This window comes from Orycteropus afer, unplaced genomic scaffold (genome assembly GCF_000298275.1).
Source record: "Orycteropus afer afer isolate SDZICR_OR568_19922 unplaced genomic scaffold, OryAfe1.0 scaffold00502, whole genome shotgun sequence".
Lineage (NCBI taxonomy): Eukaryota > Metazoa > Chordata > Mammalia > Tubulidentata > Orycteropodidae > Orycteropus > Orycteropus afer.
The window spans coordinates 821,251-832,448 of NW_006922089.1; the positions used below are offsets into that span (position 1 = coordinate 821,251).

Consider the following 11,198-nt stretch of genomic DNA (forward strand, 5'->3'; position numbering starts at 1 on the left):
CTCTGGCTTCCTGGCTTTTAATCCCCTTTCTCCTGCTCTTCCCGCTTGCTACTTCAGGCATCCCTGAGTTGTCTCTCCTCACCTGTAACCCTGGGGCTGACTGCTTCTAGCCAAATAAAAGACAGACACAGGAGCTGAACATTTACCTTACGTAGATACACTCCTTGGAGAGAACAATCCTGGGAGAATAAAAGGGCTGTGTGTGCACAGGGAGACAGCTCAGGGGGCAGGAGTGCATGGAGGGATGGACACAGGGAAGAGGTTAACTATGGGGAAGAAGTGGGAAGGGAGCTGTTACACGGTGAGGAATTGCAGTTAGTGTTATGAGACATAATGTGTATGAACTACTGTATGGACAATGAATTTGTTCTGTACACTGCTACCTAAATCATGATAAAAATTAAAAAAAAAAAAAGTACACATGATGGTTACTTAAGGTTGTGCATCAACGTGCCTGTGCCACGATTCTCAGTGATCTGGCCATTACAACGTTGTCATCCCCAATCACCTTCGTGAGGAGATCTGCTAGGGGCAGCCCATCAGAGGAAAGGGAGTCCCTGGGGCTACGGCCTGCTTCCAGTACATACTGAAAAGCTCTGGGAAAGGGCTCTGGCTTCTAGCTCCAGACCCTGCACCTGGCTCGTCCTCACTGGACTTGGACCAGGAGCCTGCTGTGTTGGCTGCTGATCTTGGGACTGTTGCCTTCGCAGCCATGAAGCAACAGTCTTCCATTTTACCTGCTGACCATGGATCTGTTAGCCTCTGAAGCCAGCAGCCTGTTATGATGTCACCTGCCAACCCCTGCAGTTGCGTGAGTCAGGAGAAGTCTCCAGCTTGATGTCTGACCTACGGACTTGGGCCTTGCCAGCCTCTACAACTACATGGTTTTTCTTTCAGACATGTCACAAGTTCTCTCACTCTCACACACACACACACACACACACACACTCTCTCTCTCTCTCTCTCTCTATATATATATATATATATATATATATATATATATATACGTACACATATATATACACGCATGTATTCATATATACACACAGATGTGCATACATATGCATGTATATAAATACACACTCACACAGTCACTGAACTGATTTGGATTCTCTAGAGAAACCAGCCTAAGGCACCACCTGTTTCATCTACCCTGTCTTGTCCTCCCCTCACCTACTTTTATTAAGGTCTTATACATGCTTCTACTGGGAACACTGGTGGCATAATACCTAAGGGATCTGACTACTAACCAGAAGGCTGGCGGTTGAAACCCACCAGCCACTCCTCAGAAGGAAGACTGAGCAATCTACTCCCATAGAGATACCATCTCGGAAACCCAAGGAAGGGCCGCTATGATGGCAGTGAGTTATACACGCTTCTAGGAGCTCTGATAGTGTAGTGGTTAAGGCATTTGGTTACTAACCAAAAAGTTGGTAGTTTGAACCGACAAGCTGCTCCATGGAAGAAAGATGAGGCAGTTGGCTTCCGGAAAGACTGACAACCTTGCAAATTTTCTGGGGCAGTTCCACTCTGTCCTCTAGGGGTGCTGTGGGTCACAATGTACTCCATGGTAGTGGGTGTGGTTTGAGCTTTGTTTCTGAGAAGACTGACAGCTTTGGAGACCCTCTGGGGAAGTTCCACCCTGTCCTCTAGGGGCGCTGTGAGTGGAATCAACTCCACAGCAGTGGGTGTGGCTGAGGCTTTGCTTCCGTGAAGACTGACAGCCTTGGAGACCCAATGCAGATCACTGTGGTTCAGAATCAACTCAATGACAGTGAACTTGGTTTGGTACATGCTTCTAACATTTTTATGCAAATACAAGCTAACCAGAAGCCACTCCTTGGAAGGAAGATTGGGCAATCTACTTCTCTAGTGATACTGCCTCGGAAACCCAAGGAGGGGTCGTTATGAGTCAGATCCGACTTGACGGCAGTTAGGTTTTTTTTTAAGAAGCTAATATGGATTTAAATTCTAAGGATCTCCCCCTTTACGTTGCAGAAACGCTTTAAATTGAAGGCAGACCTACCTGCAGATCAGACTCGATGAGAAAAACCCCCAGAGCGATGACAGCATCCCGGCGTCTTTCGTCCAGCTGGAAGATCCCGTGGAAATCCACCGGGCACATGCAAAGCAGCTTCTGGACCTAAAAATACAACAACAAACACAAAGATATCAACCCACGTTCAGAATGCCCCAGTGCCACCAATGCTCAGTGAATCTACCCAACCCTAAGTCCTTTTTCTCCAATGAAAACATAAGAAAAGGGCATGCCCAGCTTTTCAAATGATTGTACACATGACCCCAAAACGTATGTTGTGGTTGTTACTGTTAGGGGCCACTGCGTCAGCTCCGACTCAGAGCGACCCCATGGACAACAGAACAAAACGCTGCCCAGTGGGCGCCAGCCTCACAGTCCTTGCTATGCTTGAGCCCATCACTGCAGTCGTTGTGTCAATGCATCCAAAACAGACACCTCAAAACAGCTCGGCTCGGAGGAACCTGAGCCCTGGGAGGGAGGTGACGGCCACGCAAAGGAGCTAAGGCACCCAGTGTGAAAGCCAGGCCGGACTCCCACTCTGTTGCAATGTGCCTGCGCAGCTCCCCGCCGACCCGCAGGAGCAAGGAAGCCCCTCAGGGTGCCCTCCACCACTCAGTCCACAAAGTGCGCAGTCCCCACACCACCTGACAGGCCACGGAGGTGAGCGGCAGGCCAGACCTCAGCAACTTGACATACAGGGAAACGTTAGGATCGTCTTCCAGAACCACCACGAGCAAACGTCTGCCGAGAAGGGGTCACACACCTGAAGGTGCACGGCCGGCCCTCCCCGACTCGAGCAGCGCTCACTGACTGAGGCAGTGATAACGCCGAGGCCCCGGCCGCCGCGGCTCTGTGGCCCCAAGAGAGAGGCGGCTGGCTGACAGTCACAGGTCTCGGTGCAGCGTTTTTATTTATTGTTTATGTTTATTGTGATTTGGGTGAAAGTTTACAAAGCAAATTCATTTGCCCCAAAGCAGTTCATACACATTTTGGACATCGACTGCAATCCCCACAATGTAACAGCTCCCTTCCCACTTCCTCCCCGTGGTCACCCCTTGCCAGTGTCCTTCTCTCCCACGCACTCCCGCCCCCTGAGCTGTCTCCGTGTGCAAACATTGTTCTCCCATGATCTCTCCAAGGAACGTATCTGCCTGATGTAAGTGTTCACCCCATATGCCTGTCTATTGTTTGTCTGGAAGCCACAGGAGCGAGTTCAGTTCCAGACCCGAAGGGTGCCTTGGGGCCATAGTCTCAGGGGTCTCACCAGGCTCTATCAGACCAATAAGAGAGGCAGCACTTTGAACTTGGACTTCTAGCCTCCCAAACTGTAAGAGAACAAACCTCTGTTTGTTAAGACCACCCACTTGTGGTATTTCTGTCATAGCAGCATTAGAGAACAGAGACAGTGACCTGGGTCACCAAAAAAAACGTCCAGCGAATTAAAACAAACAGAAACACACACGAGAAACGATGCCATCTTCCTCCGAGTAAATGCCCAGGCACAAGGGCATAAAGAAACTGTTAAAGGTGAACCTAATCTGCCAAGTAAACTTTCATCTGAAACACAAAAATATGATTAAAAAAAAAACAGCATATGTATGAAAAGTGAATTTACTCTGTAAATCTTCACCCAAATCCTAATTAAAAAAAAAAAACACCAGCATAAAGCAACAGTCAAGAGAGAAGGCAGTTGCTGGGTTCCAGCTTTTCCTGAGAGGACGTCTCTGCCATCCAAGGGTCAATAAGTCCCCAGAAAGGGCAGCACACCCACCACAACACAGGGACAAGGCATCCACCATGAATCACACCGCTATCTGCCAAGGAGGAGTCAAGGGTCTGGAAGGCTCCCTCAAATCAGACACAGGAAGGAAGGGGCTTCGTTCGTATCAGCGTGAGGCAGGGAGCTGAGGGCACAGTGATTAATGAGTCAACATCAGATATCAAGGATGAACCCAGGCGGGGTCAAAGTCCCCGCACTGCGCCCAGCCCCTGCTCGAAAACACAGTGGCACATGAGGCCACAGACCCGCACAGGGACGAGAGTGTGTCACAGGACAGACTGGGGACTGAGAACCTTGGCAGATGTGGCATGACATCAGCATGAAACGAGGAGAAGATGTGGCCACACAGGCCAAAGTACCCACCGATGTCCTGACACACCAGACACAGCCACGCAGGAGATCCTACACCCTTAGGTCCTCAGCTGGTTTCCTGGAAGGCATGGCAAGGGGCGGGCTTGGTTTTCCTGTCTGATATGAATACGCTGGATATCGGCCATTTTTAGCAGAGCGACATGTCCGTGGACGCTGGCAGAGTCTCAGTACCCTCCAAGGCTGATGTAATGAGGGGACAGGATCACATGGTGGCAGCCAAAGACACAGTCACCATCACCAGGAGGTCCACAACCAAAAAACCCTGCCACGTAGTCAATTCTGACTCACAGCGCCCCTAGAGGACAGAGTGGAACTGCCCCACAGGGTCTCCAAGGCTGTCAGTCTTCACAGAAGCAAAGCCCAAACCACACCCACTGCCTGGAGTCCATTCTGACCCACAGCGCCCCTAGAGGACAGAGTGGAACTGCCCACAGGGTCTCCAAGGCTGTCAGTCTTCACAGAAGCAAAGCCCAAACCACACCCACTGCCTGGAGTCCATTCTGACCCACAGCGCCCCTAGAGGACAGAGTGGAACTGCCCACAGGGTCTCCAAGGCTGTCCAGTCTTCACAGGAGCAAAGCCCAAACCACACCCACTGCCTGGAGTCCATTCTGACCCACAGCGCCCCTAGAGGACAGAGTGGAACTGCCCACAGGGTCTCCAAGGCTGTCAGTCTTCACAGAAGCAAAGCCCAAACCACACCCACTGCCTGGAGTCAATTCTGACCCACAGCGCCCCTAGAGGACAGAGTGGAACTGCCCCAGAAGGTCTCCAAGGCTGCCAATCTTCACAGAAGCAGACTGCCTCATCTTTCTCCCATACAGCAGCTGGTGGGTTCAAACTGCCAATGTCTCTGTTACCAGCCCAATGCTTTAATCACAGCACCACCAGAGCTCCTATGAATGACCCAATTACCACAGAGTTGATTCCGACTCATAACGACCTCTGTTAGGTTTCCAAAGCTACAAATCTTTATGGAAGTAGACTGCCCCATCTTCCTTCCACAGGGCAGCTGATGGGTTTGAACCTCTGACCTCTGGTTAACAGCAAAATGTCCTACCCACCCATCACAGCTCCTTCCGGTGAATGAACAAAGAAGTTAATTCAGTATGGATGCCAGAATCATCCAAGGGAGCTGGTGTATGACATACAGCCACTCCCTCACGGCCTTAGGAGCCAAGGGCAGTTACACCACCAGGAAAAATTATGCAACTGCTCATGTGTAACACAACCCAGAAATCAGACAAGGGAAAGCCCTGAAAGTCAACCAAACAACAGCTAGGCTTCAGTGCAAAAGCTGGGGTGTGTGAGAGGCATCTGAAGACTGGAACTGAGTCCCTCAGCAGGGGGCACACGTCTGACAAGGCAGAACTGGTCTGGCGAGGGATACATGACAAAACCACCCCCTGCATTACCACACACCAGAGACTGGCCACACAACCTCATCTAATCCTCAAACCTCACTGTTGCTGCTGCTAGGTACCGCAGGTGGTTGTGACTCACAGCAACCCCACGAACACACTGCTCGGTCCGGGGTCAGCCCCACAGTCCTTGCTATCCCTGAGCCTATCGTGGCAGCCACTGTATCAATCCATCTTGTTGAAGATCTTCCCTCTTTTGTCAACCCTCCACCTTACCAAGCACGATATCCTTCTCCAGGGAATGGTCCCCTCTGAGAACAGGACCAAAGCAGGTGAGACGAAGTCTGGCCGTTCTCGCTGCCAGGGAGCATTCCAGCTGCACCTCTTCCAGGACAGATCTGTTAGTTCTTCTGGCAGACCATGGTGCTTTCCGCATTCTTCACCAACACAACTCAAAAGCATCAACTCTTCAGTCCACAGATATTATTAATCCTCCCCATCTTACGGATGAAGAAACTGACACACAGAGATAAAAGGCCTAATGCAGGAAAAGGCATTAACATGATTTAAAAAAAGAAAAAATGAAAGAAACATAGCACTGATTTTTTTTTTTTCAGAATTTCCTAACAAAGTTGTTTCCTTTGACGTTTTTGGCTTCCAGTGGAGGGAGGCATAGAGTCTGTCATTGTAAAAGGTCACTTTGTAACTTTTATCATTTCGTTTCTTGTCCTGCTGTGACAGGACCACAAAGTGGGTAGCTTTAAAGAACAGAAACAGGTTGCCTCACAACCTTGGAAGCTGCAAGTCCAATGCAGGCATCGGCGTCAGGGGAGGATCCTTCCCTGCTGGTGGTCCCAAGAGTTCCTCTGCATTCCTTCACTTACAGCCCCATCCTCACGTGGTCTCCTCTGTGTGTGTGTGTGTGTCCATACTCCCCTTGATAAGATGCTGCTTGGATTCAGGGCCCCATCCTGTGGCCTCATTAACATACAGAAAACCCTGTTTCCAAAGAGGATGACGTTTCCAACAACCATGGGGGGACACATACACTTCTGGGGAACACAGTTCAACCGCCTCCAGTCACTAGGCTCAGCATCTGAGACAGGGACAGCCAGGGCTGCTCCCATGTAAAAGAAGGAGTCCCAAATGTGTTAGGCTGGATTCTCTAGAGAAGCAAAACCATTAAAGCTTAGAGAGAGAGAGAGAGAAAAGGAGAAATTTATCTTAGGAAAATGGCTCACACACTTACAGAAGCTGGCAAGTCCCAACTTCTTGGATCAAACGTCAAGCTGGAGGCTTTTTGCAGTATAGCAAATTACTTAGTGTGGCTTTGCTACCCATAAGTCTTTGTAAACTACGAGGTGGAATTTGCCATGAGCAACTGAGGAGCTCCTGATTGCTAAAGTTATCTACCTGGGGTATTTCTGTTGGGAGTGGCATAAAACAATGTTCTGGGAGGTTCCTGCTCTCTCTCAGGTGCTTAGAATTCTGATGTTATGATTGGTTGGTTTGGCCACTCTGCCGGGCTCAAAAGGAGGCCTCCTAGAGGCAGAGCTCTCTCTCTGACTGCTGGCTGACGAAGGACGTGCCCAAGAGACTCGTGCTGCTAGGAAAGAGACGCAAGAGACACGCATTGCTGAGAGAGACACTGAGGGGCACGCACTGCTGGGAGAGAGTCTCTTGGCTGAGAGATGGTGGGCTGGGAGAGAGACTGAGCCCTGTTCCCGAACTTGAATTGTAGCGTGGTGCTTCCCTAATAAACTCATAATCTGTGAGTTCTGTGTGGCCACTGCAGTGAATTATCAAACCCAGAAGAGAGGTGGTGGGTGCTTTGGGAGGCTGGGAAAGGGCTGGAGGAAGGCAGCATGTCTGGCCTTAGGCTATCGATGGTGATTCTGTCTTCCTCTTGTGCGGTTAGAGGAGGTCAGAGCATGTGGCCTCCTTGCCCTTTAGCACTTTTCCAGACTCACACAGCTGCAGGGGCTGACGAGCTCAAGGTTGGCAGGCAGTACTCCAGCTGCTGACTCCAACGAATGACAAATCCAAGATCTCCAGGCCGAATGGTAGACTGTTTGCTCACAGACAGTTGTAGGCAGCACAACAGAATCCCAATCCACAGGAGATGTCTCTTTTCCCAGGATGTCCATAAATATATTGGAAGTGGGCCACACCCCTAGGGAAACTCCCTTTCAATGGACTGGCTGCTGAAAACATACACATCTGGTCCCATCATGGGAACAACCCACATCGTAATTGCTTAAACCACACAGAATCGTGGTCCAGCCAAGTTGACACACAGCTCCAACTATCACAGTCCACCCCATGTCAACTTGGCTGTTGTATACATCTTAACCCTATACAACCTCTAAATAAGAACAATTATAAAGTCATATTTGTGTCTAATATGATACACTAACACACGTACAACTGAAATGCATTAACCTTATTTACATTTTACAGTTCATAATAGAAGGAAACAAAAATATTTGATGCACATATACAATGAAGAAATATAACAATCACAGTCCTCATTTCTGCAGCTGGTCACGTGGTTGTAGCTGATATTCAGAACTACCTTCTTCCACCACCCATTCTGTATTTCCCTTGCCTCAGCAAGCACCTCAGCTGGTTGTGGTTCTTTGCCTGGTGGAGGGACCCAAGCCTTCATTCCTGAAGGGTCTGGGTCATTAGCAGTCATACCAGAATTGGGTTGCTGTAATTTTCCATTGACTTTAATCACAGGGCATGGTAGTACTAAGAGACGTCCTAAAGAATCTCCTGTATTCCGGACATATTCTTCTTCACCTCCATTATGTAATGTCAACCCAATTTCCCCTTGGTAATCAGGATCTATCGCACCAGATAGTACAATAATGCCCTTTTTTGTCTGTCGATCCAGAGGCATGAGGAAGCCAAAATGGCCAGGTGGCATTCTTACCTTCCAGTTCATACAATCAGTATTGTGCCCCCAGGTGGGAGTGTTCCTCTCTTTGGGACTGAGATCTCCAGACCCGCAGAGCATAGGGTAGCAGGGACAGGAAGCAAAAATTTTTTGAGTGGGTCACTAGGGGTAACAGAGGGTGGTATCGCTCCCGTTTCCACCTCTTGGTTCCTGGACCCGTGAGCCCTGGCTATTGGAGAAATAGCACCGTGTATCGGACACTGGTTTGGAGCACACACAGCCTCCTGGAGAACATTGCCCCAACCCTTCAAGATATTGCCACCTAGCTAGCGCCTTAATTGTGTTTTCAGGAGGCCATTCCATCGTTCGATCAAGCCAGCTGCTTCAAGATGATGGGGAACATGGTAAGACTAATGAATTCCATGAGCATAGGCCCATTGCCCATACTTTCATTTGCTGTGAAGAGATTTATCCACACACTCTTCCCCATACATCTTTTTTTTAATGCATTTTATTGAAATTTAATTTATGTACAGTGAAATATACAAAACCAAAGTGACATGAGTCAATGCTTTTTTTTTTTTTGCAGTGTTCCCTCCCCTCCTCCCGCCCCTGGCAACCAACAAAGAAAGTTTCCCTCCATATATAAACCTTTCCTTGTCCCTCGACAACAATGAACTAATACAATATTTGTCTTTCTGCGATTGACTTATTTCACTCAGCATAATGTCCTCCAAGTTCATACATATTATGTGGTGTTTTGCAGACTCTACATTATTCTTTAGTGCTGCATAGCATTCCATTATGTGTATGTACCATAGTTTGGTCATCCACTCTTCCACTATAAATCTTAGAGATAAGTTTCTTGCTAGATATGTAATTATCAGCAAATATGAATTTGTTGCTGTCATTTTTGTTATGTGCTTTTTCGTGGTATCCATTTCTTTGTTCTATATCATTTTTTATGCTGAGCTCATTTTATTTAGGAATCGTGTTATAACTTCCTTCACTGCTATTGTTTTAGTCTTTGCTGAATATTGATGCTGGTCCTCTCTTTTGATGTGAAAGTTTGTCAATTTTCTTTGAGGTTACCCTGTGATTTACAGTTTTCTTCCCAAGTTTAGAACAGTCTGTTCTATCTTGTAAGTTGTCTTGACTTCTCTACTATTTAGAAGTTCTGGAACAACACAGTGTTTTCCCTCTTTTCGGTTTGTAGTTGTCCTCATTTGTCAATTGACATCTCTGGTTCCCTGTTTACAATCTTGTAGGTTTATTTACTTTGGATACTTCCATAGCTGGGTTGGTTTCTGGGTTCTATCATCATGTGTGCTAATGGTCAGTTGTTGATGGCTGTTGTTGCTTCTCTGTCCTAAGGTCTCCCTTTAGCATCTCTTGTAAGGCTGGTCTGGTTTTAAGAAATTCCGTTAATTTCTACTTATCTGGAAATGTCCTGATTTCACCATCATATTTGAGGGACAATTTTGCTGGGTACATAATTCCCCACATACCCTTGTCACCAATTTTCCAATCATGCTCCTTCCAAGTCCCAGACCATCCAGTTAAGCCACTAGCCGCAGCTCATGAATCCATATACAAGCACACATCTGGCTGTTTCTTATTCCATGCAAAGTGAACAGCCATATGCACGGCTCAAAGATCTGCCCATTGGGAGGATTTCCCTTCACCACTGTCCTGCAAGGAAGTCCCAGAAAGGGGCTGCAGTGCCACTGCTGTCCACTTTTGTGTAGTGCCTGCATATCGCACAGAACCATCTGTAAACCAGGAACGAGTCTTCTCTTCTTCGGTCAGCTGATCATAAAGAACTCCCCATGAGGCCATAGGTGCAGACTGGGAGAGGGAAGGTAATGTGACTGGAGTGGAGACCATAGGCATTTGGGCCATTTCCTCATGCAAGTTACTTGTGCCTTCAGGTCCTGCTCAAGCCCGATCTCTGATATACTACTTCCATTTAATGATGGAGTGCTGCTGTACACATCCAACTTTATGACTATGTGGGTCAGACAACACCCAGTTCATGATGGAAAGCTCTCAGGCCTCATGGTGACTTGGTGGCCCATGGTTAGGCATTCAATCTCTACTAAAGCTCAGTAACAAGCCAAAAGCTGTTTCTCAAAAGGAAAGTAGGTATCTGCAGAGGATGGCAGGACTTTGCTCCAAAATCCCAAGGGTCTGCATTGCAATTCACAATAGGGACCCATCACTTTAGCTCTGGTGGTGCAGTGGCTAAGGCACTGGGCTGCTAATTAAAAGCTGGTTTAAAACCATCAGCTGCTCTGTGGGAGAAAGATGAGGCAGTCTGCTTCTGTAAAGATTTACAGCCTTGGAAACTGTCTGGAGGTTGCCATGAGTTGTAATCGACTCGATGGCAGGGGGCTTTTTTTGGCCTACCCATCATTTAATGAGGTCAGTAAGCCAACCAGACCCCAGATATGGACATCATGCTGGACAAAGCAGAGGGTCAGCGAAAACCAGGAAGACCCTCAAGAGATGGACTGACACAGTGGCTGCAACAATGGGCTCAAGCCTAGCAAGGATTGTGAGGATGGCGCAGGGCCAAGCAGTGTACTGTTCTCTGTGTGTGCGGTCACTGAGAGTGGGGGCCCAGGGTTGCTAGGAGTCGGAACCATATATAGGGTTGGCGGACAATGGTCCTATAAGTTTATGTGATGATCAGAATTCCCAGGTGTATAGTAGAGCTGACAGGGCGCAAGGTTGTGGTCACTG

The 11,198-nt window shown here is 48.2% G+C and overlaps 1 protein-coding gene across 1 annotated transcript in view; it reads right to left on the bottom strand.

The window, feature by feature from the left end:
• PI4KA (phosphatidylinositol 4-kinase alpha) overlaps positions 1 to 11,198 on the bottom strand; it is a 170,336-nt gene that overhangs the window by 147,368 nt on the left and 11,770 nt on the right. The window contains exon 2 of the mRNA XM_007955458.1: positions 2,027 to 2,143. Coding sequence (XP_007953649.1) covers positions 2,027 to 2,143 — 117 coding nt within the window. The remainder of the gene's footprint in view (positions 1 to 2,026; positions 2,144 to 11,198) is intronic.